The sequence below is a fragment of the Silurus meridionalis genome, chromosome 28, assembly GCF_014805685.1.
Source record: "Silurus meridionalis isolate SWU-2019-XX chromosome 28, ASM1480568v1, whole genome shotgun sequence".
Classification (NCBI taxonomy): domain Eukaryota; kingdom Metazoa; phylum Chordata; class Actinopteri; order Siluriformes; family Siluridae; genus Silurus; species Silurus meridionalis.
This window is the reverse complement of record NC_060911.1, coordinates 4613132-4640835: the sequence shown is the minus strand read 5'-3', so window position 1 is coordinate 4640835 and position 27704 is coordinate 4613132. Positions and strand designations below refer to the sequence as shown.

At 37.6% G+C, this 27704-nt stretch overlaps 2 protein-coding genes across 4 annotated transcripts; both read left to right on the top strand.

Annotated features, from left to right (window-relative positions):
* LOC124381173 (sulfotransferase 6B1-like) lies at positions 1-6379 on the top strand. The gene is made up of 7 exons (XM_046842590.1): positions 1-229; positions 1444-1556; positions 1974-2063; positions 2473-2599; positions 3218-3312; positions 3448-3604; positions 5795-6379. Exons 1-7 carry the CDS (start codon positions 1-3, stop codon positions 5920-5922), a joined length of 939 nt encoding a protein of 312 aa, XP_046698546.1. The 3' UTR covers positions 5923-6379.
* Positions 6380-9236: 2857 nt separating this feature from the next.
* On the top strand, positions 9237-26941 carry slc30a6 (solute carrier family 30 member 6). 3 transcript variants are annotated; one of them, XM_046843275.1, is made up of 15 exons: positions 9237-9461; positions 9820-9866; positions 11732-11818; positions 13306-13390; positions 18885-18927; positions 20448-20513; positions 20961-21041; positions 21386-21421; positions 21776-21870; positions 22675-22723; positions 24223-24342; positions 24608-24710; positions 24812-24859; positions 24984-25052; positions 25900-26941. In XM_046843275.1, exons 1-15 carry the CDS (start codon positions 9278-9280, stop codon positions 26422-26424), a joined length of 1638 nt encoding a protein of 545 aa, XP_046699231.1. In that variant the 5' UTR covers positions 9237-9277; the 3' UTR covers positions 26425-26941. The 3 variants fall into 3 exon arrangements, with proteins under 3 accessions (XP_046699231.1, XP_046699232.1, XP_046699230.1); XM_046843274.1 differs by having other exon boundaries at positions 9238-9461; positions 11729-11818; XM_046843276.1 differs by lacking the exon at positions 24223-24342 and having other exon boundaries at positions 11729-11818.
* Positions 26942-27704: the final 763 nt, after the last annotated feature.

Genomic DNA, 27704 nt, shown 5'->3' with positions numbered 1-27704 from the left:
ATGCAGAAAGTGGAGACAGTGGAAGAGCAGAGAACAAGCATGAACTCTTTCACAACCAGGTTCCAGTCTAAAATAGAGATGGCTAAGAGCATGAGGGAAGAGGAGAAACTCTACAGGTATAATGGTGTACTCTATCCAGTGATCATAAGCCCAGAGGAGAACCTCAGAGCCTTGGAGACTGTAGAGGCACGGAGTGATGATATTTTGCTGGTGGCTTATCCAAAATGTGGTAAGTGCAAAAAAAGATTTTGGAATTGCATTGTCTTCTATATAATTTGATGAGGTTGTTGAATATATATTTTTTAAATAAGATTTAAACTTGATTCATCATAAAGTTTGAAGCTGAAGTATGAATTTGAATTTTGTACAAAATGATGGTCATATTATTATTGTAATTTGCGATATGTAATATTTGACCTCTTATATAGCCAAGAACCAGCACTGTTTAATAACAGCTTCCTGCTGATCATAGTGAGGTAAAAAGTTCAAAAGAAGTCACAAATTTAAGGAATGTTGTTCATAGACTACTTTTTTCCTGAGATTCTGAGACAGATATGACAGATAAGCACAACGGGGAACATCAACTGAAAAATATGGCCTCTCTCCACATGGTAGACAGGAGTAGTGCCGCCTTGATATGGGGCCCCTCGGTTACCCCGAGTCATTTACAACCCCCAACCCCTTCTGTGCAAGATGAGGTCCTGAGGAGACCTGAGATGTCAAGCTCTCTTTAAATTAACCACAATGCTTAGTTGCTTGTCGAGTGTTAGTCTTTTTTCAAAACAAATAAATAATGAAATAAAGATTTCTGATATATAATAGTTTAAAATGCTAAAATAGACCCAAACCTTATCCCTAATGCTTAAAATTATATATGTATGGTTGTCTGGGAAATCCTTTCACATCATTCAATCTTCTTTCATATTTAATTCTGAAAATGTTTTGCCTGACCAGAAATTGTATCATTTGCAGGTATTTAAACCAGAGGTAAAGTAACAGCATTTAAGGGAAAAAACCCCAGATAAAAACACATTAATGATCATGTTTAAAAAAAAAAAAAAAAATCATGGGTTTACAATGGGAAATGAGTTTTCCCCGCATCATCAATATCAACTGGGGTAAAAGTCACTCCTGGATTAAACATGACCTTAATCCATTTCTTTTCATGGAATTGGTAAATTTTTCCATTAATATTGGTGGGGAATCAACTTCTGACTGAAATAAATACTATATATTACACCTAAATACTGTTATAAATGGACTGAATTATATTATATGTCCATTTCGCAGGTTTCAGCAACATCTTTGGCAAATTAACTGCTTTACCCAGTGTGTTTGTTATACTGCTTGTATACCCAAAGAATTTGCTTGCAGAAGATACTTATATAACTTTATATCAAGAAAGCCGTGATATGAGATGATAGAGAAATCAACCTGTTACAGGGTTTAACTGGATGGTCACAATTCTGCGCAAAATCATTACAGCCAGCACTGGGGAGAAAGTAGAATCCAAAATCCCACCCCTCCTGGAATTCTTTGGACCAGAAATGCTGCAGGTAAGAAAAAAATAAACTACAACAAACTCAATGAAAAACTTTCTGTATGTAGTCAATACCAGAGGTAGTAAATAAAAAACTTCTTGTGCATTTACATTTCCTACCACTGATTAATGAAAATGCTGCAACATATTATGCACAATTATGGACCATAAAAGCCTACAGAAGATTATCCATCAACTTACACATGTATTTTTAAGTCTCTTTTGACTGCAGATGCACACATAAAACGAACGATGGATCGGAATTATGTGCACACATGACCTTTACTCCTTTTTCTAGGTCAGTAAAAAAAAACTCGCTTTGAACCTCAACCGGTCCCTTGGGATGTGTTTGCATTTGAACTCAATAACAAATGTCTATGTTGTGACGAATGCTCACTTCCTGCACATTCCTCACATTACGTCTGTGTTGCAGTTACTTCACGAGGCCCCATCTCCAAGATTACTGGGAACCCACATGCATCCCGATAACATTCCACCTTCTTTCTATCAAAAGAAAACAAAGGTATATGCTTGCATTTTGACTTATGGGAATGATCTGAATGACTTCATTTTTTAATAGTATTTAAGGATTCAAATACTAAAGAAGTGACATTTAGGATTCATGGTTTTCCTATGAAATTGGGCAACATTTCACTTGCTGATGGAATTTGGATAAAAATAATAGGTGATTATGTTTTAAAACTTCAATATAACTTCAATATAAAGCTATTGTAAGATGTAATATACTATTTTTGGGGTAGTTTTGACCATTTAAACAGATTTTGTTACACAAGACTGGTAACCGTGAACATTTTCCTGTTAAATTCAATATATTGTGACAAACATCTTGTATCAGACTGGACTGTGGACTTCGTGCTGAAATTAAATTATACGTCCTCATTCATGGATGTGTTTCGAATGTTTCATTTTAGATGCTGGTCATTTTCCGCAACCCAAAGGACACATCGGTCTCATTTTATCACTTTTCAAAAAAGAATCCTATTTTGCCAACTGTTGAACCCTGGGACCAATTCTTCATTGATTTTATAGGTGGTGAAGGTACAAACAACTATTTCTAGTCCATCTCAGCAGGCACAGTTTCATCCTATATTTTGGAAATCTAAATACCGTCTTTGTTTGATTTTACCCACAGTTTTTTTTGTGAAACTTTCAATTTATTTATCCAATTCTATATTGCATGTCAGTTACTAAACTAGGATGATAAATGCCAGCATGTGATTCCTCCAAGACATGTAAAGCCAGCCAATTCTCAAATGGACATTAGTTTCTAATATTGCTTTAAGCAACTGTGCAGTCACCCGAGGATCAGGGACAATTGCAAGCCACAGATGATTTAAAATTACTCCATTTGCCCCATGAATTTCCTTAAATTGAATTTATGAATACATTGAATTAATTAATCTTAAATAAAAAATGAAAAACAAAATTTGAATCATGTCCATTTGGGGTCATTGGTCTCAAAACATTTGGGAGCACCTTCTTTAGTCGTATCACCTCAGATAAATGTTGCTGAAAGCATTAAAACTTAATATTCATTGCTCTTCAGTTCGGTTGCTCAATCGTTGTTCTTAAATCAGTGCTGAAAAAATGACCACTAGGATATTTTTCTTTTACTTTCCTTAACACAACAATATGTCTTCTCAAATTTCTCTGCAGTTCCATGGGGCTCGTACTTTGACCATGCTCTTGCCTGGGAAAAACAGATGAATGACATAAACGTCATGATCATCACATTTGAAGAACTCAAGCAGGTATGGTTAGCAGGTGTGGTGGCACAATCTCTTGTGGAAACAGAGTGGGGACAGTGCAACATGTACTCTATATACTGTTAGATTCCAGAAACATCTCTCTCTCTCTCTCTCTCTCTCTCTCTCTCTCTCTCTCAGGACCTCAAGGGAAGTATTCAAATGGTGGCAGAGTTTTTTGGCTTTAAATTGACTGATGCTCAGATCCAAACAATTGCAGAGGAAAGCACATTTGATGCCATGAAAAAAGGCTCCAAAGATTCTCATGGCCAGATGGGAAATGTCTTTTTCAGAAAAGGTGAGCAAATAACTCCTGATTATATGGCATATTTTTGTATGCTGTAGCTGGACAATTTTCTTTTACAGGAACTTCTAAGCCAAACCATGTCAAGGCTCTGCATGGCAAGGCTCTGGTGCACAAAGCAAGCTCATTGGCTCCACACTCACTACATTTTGCTAATTTAAGGTTTCAGACCACATGAATCAAAATGAGCTGTGCAATTTTAAATGCTGTGGGGAACTTGTGCAGTCGTGTCAGGTGGAGGGACCGATCGATGATAACCAAGAAACTGTTTTTTTTTTCTTGAGAATCACACAGATCTGTCATGAAGTCCAGATCAAGGTAAGATGATGTGTGTTGTGAAGACCATGCAGGCGTTGGCATGAAACTTACCTATAAGCAGGGTTTGTGGGACTTCATCCAAGATTAATTGAATATCAGTAAGCATGATTTATGGATTTAAACTGTAGTTAATGTCAACAGTCTGCTACACTGACTCAGGACTACAGTTCGCATCTAATCACTGATCACTGCACACGTCAAAAACATTTAGCTGTAATTTAATGGACTTTCGGTGCCACCCAGATGAGGTTCCCTCTTGCGTCTGGTTGCTCTCAAGGTTTCTTCCTTTTGCCATCTCAGGGAGTTTTTCCCTGCCACAGTCACCACAGTTAATTAGGGACAAACTTACATTAAGAACTTTCTAATTCATTTTTTCTTACCACATTATCGGGGTAAAGCTCTGAGACAATGTCCATTGTCAAAAGCGCTATACAAATAAGATGAATTGAATTAAATGATTTAAGGATGGCTGGGTTTCAGTTGCAGAAAGTGTGTGTACCCAGATGTTGAGTTTGGTTTGTAGATTAGAGAATAAGAACATTATACCTTGACAGCTTGGGCTAGAAGAATGCAGGTTGGCAGGGTTAATCTCCTGATCAAGATCCAGTAAACCAATGAAAGAAGATTTTGGGAAAATTGGTTCTTGGCTTGATTCTCAAGAATTGGCTGGGTATATCACAGAGCTTTTACATTACCATTCTTTGAGCTTGACTGGGACTGGAACTGGGTGAAAAAAACAAGGCCCACCTGACTTCGCTAGAGTTGAGTTCTTTCACACATCTCAGATATTTAAGGTTTTTATAATTGGTGAATATGATGAAGGGGTTGCAAGGTGCCCATTTATCAAGACAGTGTTTCTATTCCAATTGAACAGCCATATAACTGCTAACTAAGTGCCAGCATCACTCGTTTAATTTGAGTAAATCCCTCTGAACTATACAGAACAGCATAAGAGTGGATATATACAGTTCGTACGAGTTCAATGGTTCAATCATACAGACACTGAGGTGGAAATCCACTGGCTTTAACATGAACACTGTGATATTCTTTGTACCTCTTTGGAAAATCTTACATTATTATTGGAATTGTGATTCCCAGGTAATTATCTTTTGCAACAACAGAAACCTGAGGCTGATTGGATACTTGACATTGACAATGATTAACAAAGAGATGGCATTGTGTATAGCACTGACTTAAATTTCATGCTAAAAGGTATATACAGGTTTTAGAGCAACAAATGCTTCCATCCTGAAAAACATATTTTTCAGGAAACGTATGGAACTACATTCCTCATCAGCAACATGACGCCACATAGTGGTGGCCTGCTGTAGTTATCAAATTCTAAAAGTGACCTTTTTTTCTTCCTTCAAATGAAATATATTCTGTTTTAACAATTAATATGATGTTTTGTTTTCATTGTGAATAGAATATGCATCTATCAGATTTGCATTACATTCTGTTTTTATTTCCATTTTTAGTGTCCCTACTTTTTTTGGAAACGGGGTTATACAAACAAGGAACGAGACAATATGCAAAGAAAAAGGGACTGATAATTTGTCTAAAATAGAAAACAGAAATCAGAGGTTTAGTATGTGAGATAAATAACAGAGATAAATGATACTTCGCAGTGAGTGTGTGGAGTGTGTGTATGGTTTGGTCCAAGTCCAAGTTTACCCGATCTGTGATCGGAAAAAGACATTTGTATATAACAAATAATGACTAACCTTTTAAGAGCATTCCAAATAAACAATTGCGTTCACATTATACGTTTTATTATCATAATTTTAGCCTTCATACACGATATATATATGAAGTTTAAAAACAGTACTTACAATGCACTTACCAAATATAATGTTTTTCTTTTAGGTGAAATTGGAGACTGGAGAAACCATTTCAGTCAGGCCCAGAGTGAACAAATGAATGCTACATTTGAGAAGCACCTTGGAGGGACAAATCTTGGAGCCAGACTAAATTATGATGTGTATTGCAAGTGAAGAAGAGACATCAAGCACTGGTTTGCAACAGGGGATATCTCAGGGAATGGGAGAACTTGACCTATTTAATTTCTTGTATATTGATTACATTGGGAAAAAAAAAATAGAACAGGTTAATAGATGAATATATACACTGTATAGTCAAAAAAACTATGTGGACACTTACAGCCATTTGCTTACCTGCTTCTTCAAACCAGCACTGCATATCCATTGTACTTCATAATGTTATCAGCAGTCATCATCATTCTGTACTTTGACAAACAAAAACAGGTACCATAAATAGTACTATGTTCATGTTGTCTTCATGTTGTGTTAATGTTGAGAATTGTTCAATGTAGCGATGCTCTTCTGAAGGCAGAAATCACCCAAAATGGTCATTATTAATGCAACATTTAGTCTTAAAATATGTTGACTCTAGATGGCGAACTGCACAAAAGTCCGAAAGTGGCACCCAGGAAGTAGCAATAGTGCACATTAAATATAATAAAGCAAAGCACTGCTTGATCTACAATCACGATTGGTGCATTCTTTAGCACAGTCTCTATAAAGGGTGTCTCAAAGCAGACAGATGGTGGTCAAGCTGGTCTTGGCCAAATTCCCATTTGCGAGAGCAGGTAGGATAATGGATTTATTAGTATGTTGTGATGCAGACATACTGAGTTTAGACAAAGTATGACATGTCTGAACTCCAGGCCCAATACAGTACATGCTCTCCAATAATACAGACAATATTTTTGAGGCACAGTCCTGCGTTATCACTCTGATCAAAATCCCAATGGTGGTCTCGTTATTAATTTATAGAGAACAGGAATCAGCCGTTAAGAATCTGCTCATCCTACACTTTAATCTGTTTGCATTCCTATTAACCTTTCTTGCATTAGTCAATCATAATCAATGTGCACTTCTTCGACAATGATAAACAATTTAACAACAAAATTAAACAAGAGCACTATGATTGGTCTTTCAATGATTGGACTTTCAATCAAGTCTTTTCATTAACTTTTTGGAAAAAAAAGGGATAAACATAACATGGACTTTTATAAGTTACCCACATTCTGGTGGCCTTGCTGTTTGTACCAGAGATGATCCCACAGAAGCACTGGTCATTATCTGGTCCTTATCAGGTCTTAGAATTAGGTAAATATGACACATGATATATTACTGTGCCACTGTTTTTTTTTTTTGTTTTTTTGGAAAAATCAAAAATAAATACAAAATGCCATTGTGAAACACTTAATACACCTTTACTGCTTCCAGAGGATTTATGAGGCGAAGTAACAGCCAGGTGTTTCTGATCAAATCACCTTAATCAACTGATCACCAGCGAGTGTGACCACCTATATAAAAGCCAAAGTTGGTCGCTGAGGATAGACAGTGTAAGGAATGTTTTATCCTCTGCCACTTGGGCAGGATTGCCTTCTGTCCCCCCGGGACAGGAAATGTAAGAAATGTATGTCAAAGTAATGTACGTCGCTGACAGACAGTTTAAAAATCCATCATATTATTTATAAGTGAAATATTATCCTCATATTTCACTGAATTTCAATAGTGTTTTTAACCATTTTTATGCCCTTGTTGAATCCCATTTGTCGCTCGTCACCTCCGTCCCCATGCTTCATACTCAGTCGCTTCATAGACATTGTTCCTAATCATTCTCTTGTGTGATTATTGTGATTTTTGTCTGTTTTTATAGTGTTTCTCTTTTATTTCAATATACATTTAGCATCATGTGTCCTAAGAACTGTAGTGATAGCACTGGGAAAAAGGTTGTAAAAAGAATATCCATTAAAATAAAGACGGAAATTGTAGAAAAGCATGAACGTAGTGTATTTTTTGTCTGCAATATGGCATGTCTATTTGCTTTTTATCTTTATTTTGTTACAAGTATATTTGTGTGTTAATTTAGGTTGAATTAGGACTAGAAACGGATTCATTGCTTTTACATTCATTCTTATGGGAAAATTAACATGCGAGTACGAGCATACGGGGGACATACGGGGACACGATCCTGTATACCAGGGTTATATATATAAATTATTCCTAATATTTTTTCATACCTTTTAGCTATACTTATACTCTCAATATATATATATTTTATTTCTTTTTATCATTATATTCTATTTCAATATTTTATGTTTACATGTTGGACAGTGGCAAAAAAAATCCCATTTAATTACATGTTGTACTCTATATGAATGTGTATGAAAAAAAGAAAATCTAAATTAGAAATTTGTAGATCTTCACTGTGAAACTGAATTTAGTCACATTCTGTCTTTCAATACATACATAGTCTTTCAATGTGATTGTTTTTCTTACACGGCTGTAGTAAAATATGACATTTAGGACCAGTTACAGTTGTTTTGCTTGTCTCCTTCTGAAAACAAAATATCGATAAAGAATTTATGATCTAAAATTAATCACAATTGTTAATGGTTTTCAGTGTGATGCTGCAATTAAATTACAATTATAGGAATTTCATACTTGGGTAGGTGAAAGATTATAAAAAATGTGAGGAAGATAAATTGCTCGTGTCTACAGTAGCATTTCGTCCGCTCTGGGGCTAATTACAAGTATCAAGTCAAAGATGTAATAAATATAAGGCGGCACTAGAAAGCAATGTTTTTTTTTTTTTTGTTAGAGCAGATAAAGAGGAAATCAACATCCAAATGGCAACCGGAATGTGGGCTAGAAATATGTATATTTGATGTGCTGTTTTATACAGAACATGAAAATTTTAACAACAACATATTATACATTTGTTTATTTTATTAGGGTAATTCCATATTTATAAGAAAATGTTTTTTTCCTTTTAGCATTTCATAAAGAAAAATAATTAATAATGATCCAAATGACAACTAAAAGGAGGTTTTAAAGAGAGCACCCTCTGGTGGTCTGGCATAGAATTTCTCCATTCTGGACCTTACGAAAGCATCCTGTTACCATGTTATTAGAAAAGTTAGCAGTCTTTAAAAAGCGGGCAATGCTTTTGACTGCTTCTAACATTTTAGTAACAATACATCAACTGCTAAAACATTTTTCAAGCAAAATGTAAAAAGAGGGCATGACTTTGTGAACTAGCATATGCTCATCCTTGCCTTGTAGAGATTTACAATATAATTTATGCTGCTATAGACATAATTAACTGTGCAGATGAATGATTGTAAATAATGTAGTATGATATAATCTATTTAAAAGTTTAAAAGTGGAGTTTAGAATGACAATTTCTTGAGGTTAATCACAGTGTGGAAAACATTTATTCTCGTCGTTATCCACCACAAACACTAGGGGTCGCAAACGCGCCATCCCTTGGCCAGCAAACCACAACCTGAAACCCGAGAAGAAGCGGCGCTCCAAAATGGCGATGGACGCAATGTCCACGTCTGCATCAGGACTACCATACCATCATGTTTCTGACTACTACCCGAGGAAACTCGGTCCAAAGCCGGACGTGGTGCCTTCTGGTGTAACCGAGAGGAAAATAGGACCCGCGGATAAACCTGACATGGTCTCAGTGGACGTTATCAACTTCAAGGACTCGGGTATTGCATTTAGTAGCTCTGTTACCCGGATAGTCTAGAACCGAGTCCCAAACTGCAACATGAAACCCTACATAGGTGCCCTACATAGTGTCTACGTTAACGGCTTTTAGACCCTTTATAGTGCACTTGGTGTTTAATATGGAGCCGTTTGTGATTGGCCCTCGGCTAATGTATAGACAGTTTAAATTCTGTATAATGGAGATTATCTGGATAAAGTCTCTGTCAATGTGTTACACATTGTCTCATATTAAAACATATTTATAATTATAATAATATTTTGGATATAATTTGTCACTGCAGCTGCCTTGAGCACAGTAGCAGTGTTTTATTTGTAGTTGTTTTCTGTATTTGTTTTCAGACACACCAGTATACAGGAAGAAACAGGAAACAGACACTTATATTCTGGTAAGTTTGTGTGCAATGTGCATCTCATAAAACAATATTTTTATCCTCTTATCCCAGCTTTATTATAAAAAAAGAAAAGAGAAAAACAGGAAGTGCAGGATGACAGCGATGAAATGCTCACTCCAGGAACTGATGGAATTATTGATATGAAAATAAAAATAAAATATATTAAGTAGTGAAAAAAACCTATGCTATACAAAAAAAACAAAAAAAACAAAGGCGCCTGTACAATGTCTTGACATTTAGATATTTTTGTTTTTCCCCAAAAAAACATAAACAATTGCAAATCCAGCACAGGTTTATCAACAAAAATATTGCCAAATCGGCACTCTTTTCGTCGATACTTTGTGCTTCCTTCCTTTTTCCGAGATTCCAGCTCTGGGTCATGTGCTACAATGCCTGATGAGGTTGGAGAATATATGGCAAGAGATTTGAGACCCTTCTTAGAGATTCATACGGAAAATTTTCAAGGTCCATCCTGGTGGACCCTCCGATTGAGGATTTTCGGTGGGGTTCGAGGCAGGGAGCTGGGAGTTCTGTGGCATGACCCTGCTTCTGTGGTTATTTTTGTATTGATTTGGATGGATGCATTGCCTCATTATCCTGCTGGAAGATCCAACCAAGACCCATTTCAGGCTTCCTTTAAGCAGAGGCAGTCCAATGTTCATTCGATGAAGACTCTCTTTTTTTTTTTTTTTTGCTCATATTTGGCAAGGGTGCCAATATTTATGCACTGTATAAGCTCAAGTGTTCTTTCTCTGAAAGATGGGTTCAAAAATTCGATTTTTTGTTACTTCTGATCAACAAAGTCTTGTTGTTCGATGCCCTTTGATAGCTGCTGTATAAACATGGCTTTCACACAGGAAGTAGATTAAAAGGTTTTACGCTCGCATTCAGATCCCCTTCATGGAGAAACTTAGTGAATGTATATTGTAAATACACTGATTTTAACAAATGGGTTGAGGCTCAAAAAGTGAACCAACATACAAGAAGTTATTTGTGTTTTCTTATGTATATTATACACTATATTGCTAAAAGTATTGGGTCACCTGCTCATAAGTAAAAACTTTGATTTTTCAGCATTTAGTCCCAATTTGCTCTTATAATTCCCTCCACTCTTCTGGGAAGATGTTCCACTAGATTTTGGAGTGGGCTTCTGGAGATTTGTGTTCATCAGCCACAAGGGTGTTATGAAAGGCAGGTACTGGTGCAGATAAGGTGAGGAGGCCTGGGGTGAAGTCAGCATTCCAATCCATCCCAAAGGTGTTCAGTAGGGATAAGATCAGGGCTCAATAGCAGGTCACTCAAGATTTTCCTCTCTAAAGCATAGAAACCAGATCTTTAAGGAGCTCACTTTGTGCACAGGGGCATTTCTTTGAACTGAAAAAAAGTTGATGTACTCCATTAAGTCAGATATAATGGCACTGCCTCTGTGCACAGAGTGAGCTCCTTAAAGATCTGGTGGCCTGCTATAGAGCTCTGATCTCATCCCTACTGAACACGTTTGGGATGAATGTGAACGCTGACTCCACCCCAGGTCTCCACACCCTCAGTACATCACTACCTTAGTTTACTAATGCCCTTGTGGCTGAATGAGCACAAATCTCCATAAGCACACTCTTAAATCTAGTGGAACATCTTCCCAGAAGAGTGGAGGCAATTATATGGAATTAAATGGAGACTAAATGTGGAATGAGATGTTCAAAATGTCAGTAAAAAATATTATAGTCAGGTGTCCACAAACCTTTGTGTATATATAGTGTATGACTAAGCATCAGAAGATTTCTATTAGTATTGATGAGTAACAGTGACTTTTTCTTGACTTCTTCTCACACGTATGTTCACTTTTCTTCTGCTCACAGCAGGGCACCATTCACCCCTTCCGCAAGTCGCACAAGTCCATCTTCAGCAAGTTCACCCAGGAGTTCAACGTAGTCCTTTCAGACAGACGGGTGAGTTGATCGCGAGTTGTTTACAGTAATTGTTTGTTTCCATTTAGGGAATCGAGTTTCAGGACAATTGAAGATGAACTGCTTATCTATTTTTAAGCAGCATATTTCAGCTTCTTTTCAGCAGCACGTTTTCCTATAAGGCTGTAAGGTTCTTGTGCAAATCGTTGTAACTTCAGAAGATGAGGTCATGGGGCGTCAGGGTTGGATTGTAATCCAGTTTTGGCCGATATAAGCGTCCCGCTTTTACAAACCAAGCAGGATCAGATTACGCGTTGTGTTTTAGTAAGCCAACCGAGATCAATATGAGATCTGCGTGTGGAGAGGTCAAGGTTGAGAAGGTTATTAGTCATGTCTTTAGGAATTCACTCGCAAACATGGTTTTAAATTTTTTTATTTCCTTTTCAATTTATTATATCAAATATAAAAGAGAGAGCGTTTTTGCATAGTGTCTGTTTTAGGCTTGAGATAATACATGGGAGTATATTTTCTTCTGACAAAAGTCCAATGGGAGATGTTTCAGGTTTACCTTCCACTTGAGGATCCCCACAGGTGCTCAAAAGAGTTTAGATCTGAATTTGCCACTCCATCACCTTTAGGTTCCTCAGCAAGGCAGTTGTCAGGTTGGAAAACCGGCGTTGGGCCCAGTTTCTGAAGGGAGGGCATCATGTTCTGCTTCAGAATGTCACAGTACATGTTACAATCCATGTTTTTCTCAATGAACCGCAGATCCCCACTACCAGCAGCACTTATGCATCCCCAGACCATGATGCTACCACCACCATGCTTCCTTACAACCAATAGGAATGCAGCTGATGAGTGGCAGTTTTTTCACTTTAATATAAATGTAAATAGGTGGTGCTAACATGCTGCAAAGGGAATGGGTGGAGCTAATCGGATATCGAGTAAATACTTTCAGGAATATAAATATGTGGGGCTAAACTGCTATGTGATTGGACTATTTTTTTTATAAAAGTGTATTAAGCACTTTTAGAAGGTAAAATCCTTAGGTTTCCCTGATCGCGGTCCTGTAAGAACATCTTGTTATCTGTATAAACAGAAAGGGGTGGTGGGGTGGCTACAATTTCAGTTTCAGTAACAAGACACATTATTGGCTAATCGGGTATGTAACAGTACACCGAGGTGATGGCACACTTTACATCTCCTTGCATCCTCATCCTGTATTTAAATGAAAAAAAAATACTTTTGATATTTCGCATAGAAGCGAAACGAAAACATTCCGTTGTTAATTAATGCAGCTTTTCAAGAATGCTCTGTAATGTGCTTGTACTACGAGTACATCTCTTCTGTATCTCATATAGAATTAATAACGTTTACTGTAGAAAGGATTTATCAGTGTGGTGCAACTACACTTCTAATTGTGGCCTCTCTCTCTCTTATTGATTGATTTGCTCTTCTACTTTCATGTCTTTAATATTTGAGAATATTTTGAACCTTGTGAAAAGGGTGCACGCTGAACTCTGTTGCAGACATGGAAGATCTTACTGTTTGGGATGTTGAATGTCATCTGCACAGCTTCCCTGCTGATGTGGTGCAACTCCACAAACAGTATGGGTGAGTACACAACTGCTTTTACATATCAAGCTCAGAGAAGAGTGCTCCATTGCTTCAGGGTAACTCTTTTAGACCAAATGTTAACTATGAGTATATATAGAATATATATAATGATAAACACAAACATATTAAGTATCAGCAAACTGTGTGTGTGTGTGCGCATAAGGGAAAGTGCAAAAATATAGACAGACTGCAGAAACTGCCACCACTGCGTGGTACACAGGAAATGGACGCCGCTCACGTATCGAGCAGAGAAGTGAAAGCCGATCTCGACGTCAATACCAAGCACACCGATCTGCACTTCTTCCTGTAGACAGAGGACAAAAAGATCCAGAGGACAACAGTGTGTTGGTACACTTCCCATATGGTGTTTATCCACATCGAAATGAAACGCTAATATTTATGGCATTGAGGGGAAGATTTAGTTTCTTACATGCTTGCTCAAGTTGTACCAACAGGGTCAGAGACCATGCTTGCTGCTCTTCTTTTAGAGAGACTAAACACAACACTTCTTTCTCTGACTTTAACTTTATTAGGAACGCAGATATACCTTCACATTCATGCAATTATCCCGTCAGTCAACCACGTAGCAGGAGAAATACCAAAACTCATCCAGATCATTAACAAGAGCTTCAGGAACGTTTACGGTAAACGGTAAAAAAAAAGCAAAGTTTGCTGTCCTGAACTGTGGCATGGCTATAGACTTTCCAGTGTTTACAGAGAGCAATAAACTTCCACTGAGCAGTGTTTCTATGGTCTGAAGCTTCCAAAGAGAGGTCATGGAAGACTGGAGAGCCTTCAGACAGCCGCCAGCCTTCCTAGAAGTTTCCGTCGCAGCAAATTCAGTCTAAGGTTAGACTGTTTAATGCTTAGAGATATCAAGAAAACTCAAAGAGCTACATCATGCGACCGAAAGGTAATGTTTATGACAGCAAAATGAAAAACATTATGCTAACAATTATGGCTTTCATGGAAGGGTGGCTAGGAAGCAAGGTAAAAAAATGCATATGGCAGCACGAGCCAGGTTTGCTAAATTGCGTCTGGACCACAGAAGTTCTGAAATTTTTTTTTTTTTTTTTTTTTTGGACCAATGAGACCAAGATGGTGAAAAGCAAACATAACCAATCACCACAAACACCTCTTGTCTGATGATCTGGGTTTGTCTTATAGCCAAAGGAGCTGGGAAACGTGAGATGATGATGATGAACTCACTTTATACCACAATATTTCTTTCAATGTGTGGTCATCTGTCCAGCAATGTAGGTTGGGCTGATATGTTGCCACGCAGCAGGAAAGTGATCCCATGTGCACCAGCAAACTGACAAATCTGAATGCCTATAGGAGAAACAAAACGAGTTTTGGACTGTTCAAGTAACAGTTATTAAGGCACCTAAGGTTGTTGTTTTTTTATTTTTTTTTTTAAATCTTTGCAAATTTATTGAAGATAAAAAAAAAAACTAAATATGTCACATAAATATTCACAGCCTTTGCCATGACATTCAAAATTAAGCTCAGGTGAATCCTGTTTCCACCGATCATCCTTGAGATGTTTCTACAACTTTATGGAGTCCACCTGTGGTAAATTCGGTTGTTTGGACATAATTTGGAAAGGCACACACCTGTCTATAACAGTGCATGTCAGTGCACAAACCAACCCATGAAGTCCAAGGAATTATCTGTAGACCTCAGAGACAGGATTGTATTAATGCACAGATCTGGGGAAGGGAACAGAAACATTTCTGCAGCATTGAATGTCTCAATGAGCACAGTGGCCTCCATCATCTGAAATTGGAAAAGTTTGGATCCACCCGGACTCTTCCTAGAGCCCGGCAAAACTTAGGGGGAGAAGGGCTTTAGACAGAGAGGTGATCATTGACCCATTGGTCACTCTGAAAGAGCTCTGGTGTTTCTCTGTGGAGAGAGGCACCTGAATCCTTTTCGGAACATGAGAAACAAAGATTGAAATTTTTTGGCCTGAATGAAATACGTATGTCTGGAGGAAACCAGGCACTGCTCATCACCTGGCCAATACCATCTCTACAGTGAAGCATGGTGGTGGCAGCATCATGCTGAGGGTATGTTTTTCAGCAGCAGGGACTGGGAGACTTGTCAGGATTGAATGAAAGATGAATGCAGCAATGTACAGAGACATGATTGATGAAAACCTGCTCCAGTGCACTCGAGCTCAGACTGGGCGACAGTTCATCTTCCAACAGCACAATTCTGTGAATGTCCTTGATTGGCCCAGCCAGAGCCCAGAGTTCTGATCTAAAAATGGCCGTGCACAGACACTCGCCATCCAACCTGAAGGATCTTAAGAGGTTCTGCAAAGAAGAATTGAAGAACTGCCCAAAAATAGGTGTGTCCAGCTTGTAGCATCAAACTCAAAAACACTTGATGCTGTAATTGGTGCCTACGGTGCTTCAACAAAGTATCAAGCAAACACACTTCTTTCACTTTGTCAATATTGGGGTTTTGTTTGTAGAATTTAAAGAAAATAATGAATTTAATCCATTCTGGAAAAAGACTAACATAACAAAATGTGGAAAAAGTAAAGAGCTGTGAAAACGTTCCTGCTGCACTGTATAATTATATCTGTATAATTAAAACACACAGTGGCTTTTCCTCTCTCTTCTTCTCACTAATAACGACGTGTTCCTTTACCTCCATTTATTTGACGCCCTCACACATTGGTCTTTGTGTCCATCTCCGTTTGTTTTTGAGCATGTAAGCAATCTTCACATGCCACCGAAAAACTAGAATGTAAAACAGATGAGTCTACAGGACGCCGCTTGCTTCAGTCAGCTCGCCGAGATCAAATTCTGCATCGGAAACACCGTATCTCCTTTCTGGCTGTGGAAAATGTACACACTTTAATCTAATACGCGCATCCTTCTTTTGTCAACACTTCTTTCGGATGGATCGATGTGGCACAGCGTCTCGGACAAAATTGCCAATACACTCGTTACCTGGGGGGGAAACAATAGGAAGCCGCTGTGGGTTCTGCTGTTTGTGCTTCGGCAAAGTGATGCTCAGGGTTCGGTTTTATTGTCTAAACTTACTGCCGTGCCTTTTACTGTAATGTGTATATGACAGATTTGCCACACAGGGTGTACTACGCTCCTGTATCAAAGTGTGTTTGTGGTTAAATTAGTGGGTCAGAAACAGTAAAATCTCAGCTTCCTGTTCTCACCTTCTTAATCGAACTATTCTAATATATATCCTGTATATTATCCTTTTTTCGTCTTTTAACCGAATTTTATATCTACATTTGTTACTAAAAGGAAGTATTTATTTTCAGTTCATTTTCTTCGTTTCTAATTTCTCCCTTGCATGCATTCATCTGCTTAAAACCGTACGATTTACACATAGAGATCGCCACCGACTAGGTCTTATACCTGAGCAAAGTATAATTTTACTATATTTATAATGTAGAGTGAATGTATATACGTTTTTCAGAGCAATATTTATTATTATTGCCGAAACAAAGAGTGTGTGTTGTTTTTCCCAGATATTAAGATCGTTTAGACTTTTTAGATAAGTGAGTCTCGTGGAAGCCCTGAAGGCCATAAGGCGTCGATATGAAGTCCTGCGAGACATGCCTGAACTCTTCTATTCATTACCGACAGCCTACTTAACGTCTAGTGTTCCCTCCTCCATCTGTAGCCTTGCATTACACAAACCTATTAATTATTGTTTAAAACCAGACTCTCCTACAGTTTCAGACAAGTCTTGACCATTTATCATGTGTGGAGCAGCACTTTCTGCTGTTCAGTAAGGGAAGGATCAATACCCGTAAAAAAACATATTATGGTTTAAGTCATCAAGTATGTGTTTTTATCAGTCATTAGATAATAAAAGGAAATGGAAAAGATCTTTCTTCAGGAGCACTCATCACGTATTCCAGATCTTATGAGTATACAAATTGTACACGCCTCCAACATGACAAGATGATTCCTCCATTAGAAAATTGCCATTTACTTCTAATACTGGGATTTACTGGTTTCTTTCTCATAAAATCCCAGTGAGATTTTCCTTAAAACTGCCACTGCTGGTTTAGTCATTTGACAAATTCCAAGCCTAAGAATAAATTAACTGAATTTACATGCTGGACTTCTATAATTCAGTTTATTACATACTTTATTGTTTCTTTAGTAATGCCCCAATCACGGTGGCTTGGGTATATGATGGGTAGTCCACATAGCCTGATTAAAAAAAAAAAAAAAAAAGGCTTAAACATCCTATTTGTTGATGTATAGACTTAAAATATATGATCAGTTTCTAAAGTTCAGTATAATAGGCCAAATATGATTTCCCCATGAACCGTCTTACCACTTCACATACGCCGTTTTGTACGGTGAGAATATTATAGCATCATAATTAAGGATTTATTCAACGCAATCCAATTTGCTGGCAATAATATGCCCAGTCTCTTGTGTCTGTCGTCCACATAAACAGCGTTGCTCTGCGGCGCTCGTTCGCTTCGGCTCTTCCAGCAGCAGCGTCTCGGTTTACCCCCAGAGAAGCTCGTGTCAGCAGGGCTCGCGTCCTTCCACATTCTCCTGTTTCCCTCGCCAGGTGTTACATTGTAGTCGATCAATACGGCTTTTGGTTTACATCTGGGCCGATTTACCATTATTTCAACATGCCGCGTCAACAGACACCCGAGCTCAATGACGGTCGAGCGCTTCAGTTGGCGAATTCTCACTCACTTACCAAAAATACCAGGTTCCACCGCGGTCCCGAGACCACACGTCAGACGGCACACTCGATCACCGCGTCTGCGCCTCCTTAAAGTTTACTCTTCTGTTTTGAATAACCAGGCGACGCTTAATGCCGTTTTAATGGACTCTACAGTCCCACCGGGGGGAAGATTGAGAGGAAGGAGGGCAGCTAGCATCGGGCAATTTGACATGTTTTGGCGCTCAAGCCCTGCAGACGCTTATTAAATATTTAGCTCCCTGGTCCGGCTCCGTTTTCCACCGCTGCTTCTCCTCCTTTCATACGCATTGATCGGTTCTGTAAACATACACAAGTGACCTTAATCTGCTCACAATATGCTACAAGGATTTGGTTCCCCTCCACCAGGGATTTGGCTATCTATCACTGTACAAAATCTTGTATATTTCCTTCTCTGTTGCATTTTGCAGATGTTCATTTGAACCCAGTTACTATTCAAAATATTGTGTTCGAAGGTGTTCTTGTGAATCATACGACCCAACAAACAGAAAATGAATACCATCCAACTTGAATTTCAAGAACACTGTAATGCATCTGGCAATTGCCGTATGTGCGTAGACTTTGTCTTTATCCTACATCCTTTCCACGATGTTCACGTTCAAATATTTGAAAGAAATCTTTCATTCTCTATCATGTGGAATAATAGCAGAGCGATCCTCTGGCTTCAAGTCTCTGTTCAATGCACTGCCAGTATGTTTACTGATCTGTATAATTCACTGCTTTCTAACCAAAAACCTCTTGCTTTCTGTTTCAGCTTTAACTGCTTACACATACCTCACCATCTTCGATCTCTTCAGGTGAGTGTCTCTTCACGTCATCTTCACAAGCTTAGCCAAAGCTTGGCACTTCTTTTAAACTTAAATGTACAGATTCTTTTTTTTTGTGGTTGTTTTTGTTACCTGCTGCTATGAGACTGAATGCATCATATATCATCATGTGATTTATAAAGTTTCAATTATCGATTTAATCAGTTAAGGCAGTTATTCAGGAAATGTATAATTACCTTTTTTCTATTATACACACCTAATAATTGGTCCTACCTGGTACATAAAAAAAAATGTAAAATCATAAATTAAAAACAATTAAAATAAAAGATACAACACATGAATCTGAGGGGAACAAAAAACAAGTAAATTGATAGAACTTGGCACCTTTATTTGCCTTTATTTAAGTGTTCTGTAAGTAAGTAAGTGTACGTATAAGTAAGTGTAAGTAACTTATAAGTAAGTAACTGTAAGTAACTATAAGTGTAAGTAAATATAAGTCAGTAAGTGTAAGTACGTATAAGTAACTAAGTAAGTAAGTGTAAGTAAGTAAGTATAAGTAACTCTAAGTGTAAGTAAGTAAGTATAAGTAAGTAAGTGTATGTAACTATAAGTAAGTAAGTATAAGTAAGTGTATGTAACTATAAGTAACTATAAGTAAGTGTAAGTATAAGTAACTAAGTAAGTAAGTGTAAGTAAGTAAGTATAAGTAAGTATAAGTAAGTAAGTGTATGTAACTATAAGTAAGTAAGTATAAGTAAGTAAGTGTATGTAACTAAGTAACTATAAGTAAGTGTAAGTATAAGTAACTAAGTAAGTAAGTGTAAGTAAGTAAGTATAAGTAACTCTAAGTGTAAGTAAGTAAGTGTAAGTAACTATAAGTAAGTATAAGTAAGTAAGTGTATGTAACTATAAGTAAGTAAGTATAAGTAAGTGTATGTAACTATAAGTAACTATAAGTAAGTGTAAGTATAAGTAACTAAGTAAGTAAGTGTAAGTAACTCTAAGTGTAAGTAAGTATAAGTAACTATAATTAAGTGTAAGTAAGTGTAACTATATGTAACTAAGTGTAAGTAACTATAAGTAAGTAAGTATAAGTAAGTGTATGTAACTAATTGTAAGTAAGTATAAGTAACTATAATTAAGTGTAAGTAAGTGTAAGTAACTATATGTAACTAAGTGTAAGTAACTATAAGTAAGTAAGTATAAGTAAGTAAGTATAAGTAAGTAAGTGTATGTAACTAATTGTAAGTAAGTATAAGTAACTATAATTAAGTGTAAGTAAGTAAGTGTAAGTAACTATATGTAAGTATAAGTAAGTAAGTGTAAGTAAGTAGCTATAAGGGTAAGTAAGTATAAGTAACTAAGTAAGTGTAAGTAGCTATAAGTAAGTAACTATAAGTAAGTGTGGGTAAGTGTAAGTAAGTGTGGGTAAGTGAAAGTAACTGCTCTTGAAACTGCTTTCAAAATTTTTAATAATATCTCAAGGATTTGTATTAAAAATTAAATGCTTGCACCTTTTCTTTTTTTAATCTCTGATTTGTCCATTCCAGTTTGATTACATGCCTCATCAGCTCTTGGGTGGCCATGAAAAAACCAAGTCAAGCCTTTACATTTGGGTGAGTGCAAGAATCCTTAGAAGAGTTTCTTCACTGCCAGATATTTCTTATTTTTCTAAGCCCCCCCATTCTACAAAATCTCAATCTTTAGTGTGATACTGACTGAAGATCATCGAAGCTGCAGATTTTACAGAAAGCCTATTTAACACTTCTGGGGTGAACTGGACCACTAAAAACACCCCAGGCCTCCTCACCACACCTACATCAGCACCTGACTTTACTAACACCTGTGTGGCTGAATGAGCACAAAAAAAGTGGAGGTTATTATAACATCAAATGTCCATATAGTGTATTTTCTATGCAGACTTCAACATTACATACCATCTTATTACTTCTCAGTGCACAATGGCTCCCTGGTTTTGTTTTCTGATCCCAAATGTATTGGGATTGTTGTGTTTACAGTATATATTTATTTATTTATTTTCCCCGTATGTAATGTTTCCTCAGTTTTGAACGCTTTGAGGTGCTGGCAGTGTTTGCCTCTACAGTACTGATTCAGCTGGGCGCTTTGTTCATTCTGAAGGAAAGGTGAGCCGTTTTCCTCTCTCCTCCTCCCTGCTCTAAATGTAGTATTTAAATTTTCATGTCATAAATGCATCATTTATTACATTTTCATTACAACTTGTTACAGTATATTGCTTTTGTGAAGGTTTTCCAGTTGCTGCTTTTTTGTAGGATTGTTCTGCTTATAAATGTGCGTTCAGGCAGCGTGTTTTGTGAGAACATGAATTCTCTTAAGAGCTCAACCTTGATTTCTTTATTATGTTCTATTATTAAGCCAGTTCTACTACTGGTTCTGTCTTCTGAGACTCAGAAATGTAATTGAATTGCTGTGTGCAGTGTTGTGACTGAACGTTGTGTCGTCTTTGCAGCGTGGAACGATTCATGGAGCAACCGGAGGTGCACACGTAAGCTCTCGTTCCTTTTTCACTCCTACTCGTGTTCCAGCCGATTCCCTTAATAGGATTTTCAGCTAGCCATTCTGTTTCTCCCACAAAAGATTCATAATCACATCTGAACTTGCTTCCTCGAGCTTATAAACATCGGTCCAGTGTAAAACTCTTCGAGTGACACATTTCTGCCGAGACTTTCCATAATCTCCTCATGCATTTAGCTAATACGGTAACGTTATAGACCACCGTGTCTAATCCGGGCATAATTCCCTAATGACCTGACTTCACTTTGGTTTGTTGGATTCGAACGTATAAAATGTTTTGATGTTTTAAATTGAACTCGATATGCACCATGCTGCCTCCCTGCAGGGGTCGCCTTTTAGTCGGGACCTTAGTGGCTCTGTTTTTCAACCTGCTGACGCTCCTTTCAATCAAGAACAAGCCCTTCGTCTCCGTTTCTGAAGGTAGGCTTTTTTTTTCCTTCAATCTCCTTCATTGCAGATTTTTTTGTCTAAATATTTTCAGAGATCAGTGTGAATACTGAAAAATTTACAGTTCAAAGGAAAATTTCTATATATGTCTCTTTTCACAGTCATTAGTACATTTTTGGGGAGGGGTTAGTTCAAACTATGAAAATTATCGTCAGTGTAACATAAATCTTGCCACTTTTTTTGGTCCGTTTAGCATCAAATACATGTCAAGCGCTAGATGGACCTGTTTAGATTCACAAATGTCTATTGTAATAATAATCCTGGGCATTTATGCTTTGTGGACAAATATCTGCATGGCATACACAGTGTTCTGCTGTTTAAAATCTATAAGAAATGAAGAAATGCCTGCAAGTCCTAGATCTCTGGAGTGGAGCTCACCCTGACCTTAAATCGAGCTTTTGGCATGCAATTTATCTGCCTGTTAATGACTTTACCATGGTCAATGCTTAGTAGAGCTACTGTTTGCGTCTCTGATGTCTTCTGGTCTATATACTGCTATGGTCATAGAATGTTTTCATGAAGTGATGACAGATTTATTTAGTGTACTGAAGACCTATTTTTTTGTAAAACAACTTGGAAGCAAAGGAGCTTCTAGTGAACTTTTTCTTTCTACGAATCTTCAGTTTTCTGTATTTATGTAAATAAAAGGTTTATTAGATGATAGAATGAGGGGCTGAGAATCTTGCCCAGGGGGATTGGTGTCTTCAAGGCCTGACCCTGGTGTGATCAGGTAACAAAATGGTTGATTCCTTCTTTTTTCTTCTCTTCTTTTTCCAGCTGCCAGCACCAGTTGGCTCCAGGAGCATGTGGCTGACCTGAGTCAAAGGTAAGATCATTTTTCACCAAGTCATCCATCTGGAATGATCTTTATATTTCAATCCTCAAATGGAAAGTTCTGACCTATTGAGGTTGGTTTGATGGAGAAGAGGTTGCATTTGGTGTTTAGAGACAATTGCAGCCGACATGTCAATATGCACAACCAAAACATTGTGAAGAACGCACGGACGTAATGAGCACAAATGATCTGCAGGTTTTCCCTTTTCGGGTTTCCTAAAATTCCCCTTTTTGACCTTAAGGGCAGAGCTGCAACTGAAGGTCATGCTGGTCATGGATCTCCATGACTTCACAGCTGGTGTAAATAACTGAGGTCACTGGATTCTTTTTAGTCTCCTGATCCCATGTATCAAGCTTTTCCTCTCAGTCTGCGCTTTTTTTTTTTTTTTTTTCTTTTCAGGAAAGATAGTTCTCCTGCTAGTCCAAAAAGCTTTGGTTGTGTCCAGCGATTGGTGTTTAAATAGTAAATGTGGCAGTTTTCCGTTTCAAGACCTTGCCAGCAAACCTGAAGCTTGTACTATTTCTCCAAAGACACATAAACATAAGAATGGATAAATATTTCAAGAGCATGCAGCAAGTTTCCAACCACCTACGCAAAAATTGTATTTCATTTCGAGCTACTTTATATGTATTTTTATTATACTTTATAACGTTATAAAATCAGTCCGTAGTTCTTCCAGTTTGGGAAAGAAGTGCATATGGATAGAAATGTAAGATGTCCAAATACTTTTGTCCGTAAATTGTATTTAATTTTTTAAAACTAATATCCGAGCTCGTTATTTAGTTTATAACTATTTTTAATGCTGGTTGAACGATTGAATTATTCCACCATCATGGCAGGGTTGCGTGATTACGAAGCCAAAACCCGGCATCTCTCACTACTGCACACTGGATTTAATGACTGGATTGAGGTTTTATGTAACATAATATCAACTGTTTGTTTGCTTTGCGCTAATCTCGTGTTTTCCATCATAAAGGAAAGCAGGATTACAGAATAGAAAGCGGGGCAGGCTTTTGGCTCTGTGAAGGAATCAGTGGCTTCTGCTCTGGTTTTATGAGTGCCCCAGTAAGATTATCTGATTATACAATGAAATGTGCCTCATCTCTTTTAAATTTTAGTGATTTTATTTTTAAATAATGAAATGAAGCACATTTAATTACGTGTTAATCCAGCATTAAGAGTTTTTCTTTGTTGATTACTGTCACTTGCTGATTCTAGTTCAGCTTCTTCTAGATTTATAGACATATTTAATCTGTTAGGAACTCCAAATGCTTCATTCATGCTTGTTTTCTGCAGCAGTACAACTCTGGATTTACTTCCAGTCCAGATATTGTAGTGATCCAGTCAGAGCTGACGCAGTTTTACCTCAGTACAGATGTGAATTCAGCAAAAGATAAAAGGAGCCATGTAAACGAAAGGCTGTTTTGCTGGAGTTTTGGAAGCAGATGAGCCGTTTGTGTAATCGTTGTACTGTTTTTGGTATTTTGCAGTCTGTGCGGGATTGTCCCGGCCTTGAGCAGCATTCTTTTGCCTCGCATGAATCCCTTTGTTCTTATCAACCTGGCTGGAGCGTTCGCTCTTGGAATCACTTACATGCTCATTGAGATTAAGTAAGAACATTACTTGTATAACTCGTTTCATTTCCCGAATGCAGTTGAACAACCGTTACACTTGCTGACCAATATTTGTTTTCGCAAATGTATTTCTGATTTTGTATTACTATTTTGTGCAATAAAAAAAAATGAAACCCCAAATTTATATACAACATGACTTTATACATCAGTCAGTGCTATATGTAAATTAATATTTTTATCATCAAAATAAGTGTATATACATATATATCTTATTAACAAATGGCATTCTGTGACTTTGCAGCAACTATAATGCAGTGGACACTGCTTCTGCTGTAGCGATCGCCCTCATGACCTTTGGCACCATGTATCCCATGAGTGTGTACAGTGGAAAAGTCCTTCTCCAGGTATACCATTAAATAATTAATGATAACAGCTATTTGTGTTTTATAATATACAGCAATAATGATCTTTAAATTGATTATTGGTAATGTTTACAATTTTCTAGACCACCCCTTCTCATGTGATTGGACAACTTGACAAAGTGCTTAGGGAGGTGAGTTTCGTAGCTGTTGACCAGACTCAACCAAATCACACAATTTCCAGTCTGTTCTTTCATCCTCTTATTGATGTACAAGCAAATGCTGCCCTTTTATAACTATACACAACTTTCTCTCTAGGTCTCTACGCTGGATGGAGTTTTGGAAGTCCGGAATGAACACTTCTGGACAATAGGCTTTGGATCTCTGGTGTGCTGTTGTTTTGTTTGTATTTATTTCTTAGTATGTGGTTTATAGAGTCCTAGTAGAGGAACTCCTGAAAGATTTTACTTTTCTGTTACTGCAACAGTTGGCCTCCAAGTTTAATACATTTCAGTTTCTAACAGTTGCACCAAAACTGGACTGTTTTAATCTCTCGGGTGTCTAAGAACCTTTTTCCCCGCTGTAGTCTCAGATTTCTTGTTCTGATGACAGCATGTCCTCCAGTGTCGTCTCCTTCTGTTTTAGCCCCTCAGCCTCGAGGTTAGGCTTGGTCTGCTTTTTATTCCCACTTACCATGGTTGTAAAGAGTGGTTCTTTGAGCTGCTGTAGACCTTCCTGCCCGTTTAAGACTGTTTGGACATTCTTTTTTATACTCCCTCCACATATTTGATGGTGGACCTAAAGCTGCCTGGGTGGTGTTCGCTTTTCATGCTATTTTATGCAAACATCATAGACTGCTGTGTGAAAATTCCAGGCATCGGCCGTTTGCAATACTTAACTCAGCAAATCAGTCCCTTATGACCATTCTATACTCAGCCACAGAGATCACATTCTTCTCTCGGAGATGTGAACATTACCCGAAGTTTTTTTATATAAATCGGCAAAATTTACCCAATCAGCTCACTGGGTCATTTTATAAATCCAGGTACAAGATTGTCCTCAATTTGTCCACTTTAGTTCCACTGCAGTTAGTCAAGATTTCGGTATATAATTCGGGTACTGATTGTTCTGTCATTTTAAGAGGCCTATGAATGTAGACCAGCACTTTCTTTGCTAACTATTAGTAACTTCTGGTTTAGTAATCGTGTTTTTGTTTTCTCGTAAAATAAAACAGGCCGGCTCCGTCCACGTGCGCATCCGGCGGGACGCAAACGAGCAAATGGTTCTGGCTCATGTGACCAATCGCCTCCACACACTCGTCTCCACGCTAACCGTACAGATCTTCAAGGACGATTGGACGCGCCCATCCTTGGCCACCGGCCCCCTCAACCTCTCCGATATGGCACTTTCATCTGCAAAGCAACTTCAAGAACCCGAGCCACTGACTTCCACTCCCTCTAAACCGAGCAGCCCACCACCCGAGTTCTCCTTTAACACTCCCGGCAGGAACCTGCGGCCCGTTTTACTCCCAAACATTCATCAGCAACGACCTTATAACTTGGGCCTTGCGTACGGACCTTCTCCTTACAATGCGATGCTCAGTCAGGGCTTAACTCAGCCAGGAAGCAGCTTCGGTGTGGGTTTGGGCCCAGGGCCGAGAATCCCTTCCATTCAGAACTACAGGACTACTTTTAGTGCAGCTCCAAACATATACGGAAGCAACCTTCTGCCTTCACAGAGCAGTCACTATAAACACTGATGTGTTGTCCAAGTGAGACTTCAACAGGCTGAGCTGCAGAGAGACGTAACAAATATGACTCTATTTAATAGAAAGGACCAACAGTCTTCTCCTTAAAAGATTTTCTAATAGCATTTTTCTGTCCTTTTTTTTTTTTTTTTTTTTTTTTAACTATTAAATAGATCACAAATGTATAAAAATATATGTAACGTTGTTTTTCTGCTGGTGATGCATTAAGAGGACTGGTGTTATATCATGATTTATTGGGACGTTTGGACTCCACAGTAAAGCAAATCACCTTTTATGTTAAGAAGACTTGGGAAAAGTACTTCTGCCTAAAAATGCTTGAATTACAAGTAAATATCTGTATTGCGTTTGAACTTAGTCATTATTGAATCTGTTGTAGGAGGATTAAAATGTATGTGGGCAACTATAGAAATCAATGACTTATACAGTAATTGTAAATGTACACGGTTTTAATGGGGAATTTGTCAACGACCAAAATGCAACACCTACATATTAAATGTTTTTACTTACAGGAAACGTTTAGGTGCTGTTTGTTTACAGTTATGAGCTGATGCAGTAGCTGTGCTGTAAACTTTACTCTTTTATCAGCTGTAAAGCAAATGAATGGTTATATTTTAAATACACAAAATATGCGGCGGTCCGGAAACTTGACAAAGCCTAATTTCAGAGAAACTGTCGTGAGAAATCAAGTTTTGGGAAGAATGAAAAATTTTTTTTGCTACAACTTGCTTTGCACTGCTTTACCTTGAGATATAGATTCTTTTTATTATCGCTTTTATGTTCCTGATAAAATAATTGTTGGAAAGATGTGATGGTAAAAATAGTCAGTCTGTCTAAAGATGACTGAATCCTTGCTAGCAAAGTTTAGAATTTCTTTGTAAATAAATGTCAGGCCTTGAGCAAGTTGTTAAAGAGCCGCCATAGTGAATAATCATGAGCCTAAACAATTGTATCATTTTTGTAGTCTGATAACAGAATGACTAAAAAAAACTTTTCCCGTTTCATAAATTTTAATCGTCAAATTTCACTGTTTTTCCAGACCCTCATACAAATTCCATAAACATTATTATTAGGGTTAGTGACTGTGAGTCAGTCAGTATGCGTGGGGTTTGTTTCTGTATTTGTTTCTATGTTGTTTCAGCATGAACCTGTAAACAAATATGCATCTTTATTATCACAATGATTGGGAAGTGATTGTATGTTTCCCAGACACATCCTTACAAAACATAAAAGAAGAGCCTCGGAAGCTACACTCCAAAATCAAGTCAAGGACG

Bases quoted from the DNA above. Each gene is read 5' to 3' on its own strand.
- LOC124381173 (XM_046842590.1), top strand. From the start codon at position 1: ATGCAGAAAGTGGAGACAGTGGAAGAGCAGAGAACAAGCATGAACTCT. The intron at 230-1,443 runs GTAAGTGCAAAA...AACCTGTTACAG, and splicing joins GGTGGCTTATCCAAAATGTG to GGTTTAACTGGATGGTCACA. The intron at 3,313-3,447 runs GTATGGTTAGCA...TCTCTCTCTCAG, and splicing joins CATTTGAAGAACTCAAGCAG to GACCTCAAGGGAAGTATTCA.
- slc30a6 (XM_046843274.1), top strand. From the start codon at position 9,278: ATGGCGATGGACGCAATGTCCACGTCTGCATCAGGACTACCATACCAT. The intron at 21,871-22,674 runs GTAGGCTTTTTT...TTCTTTTTCCAG, and splicing joins CTTCGTCTCCGTTTCTGAAG to CTGCCAGCACCAGTTGGCTC. The intron at 24,860-24,983 runs GTGAGTTTCGTA...CTTTCTCTCTAG, and splicing joins TTGACAAAGTGCTTAGGGAG to GTCTCTACGCTGGATGGAGT.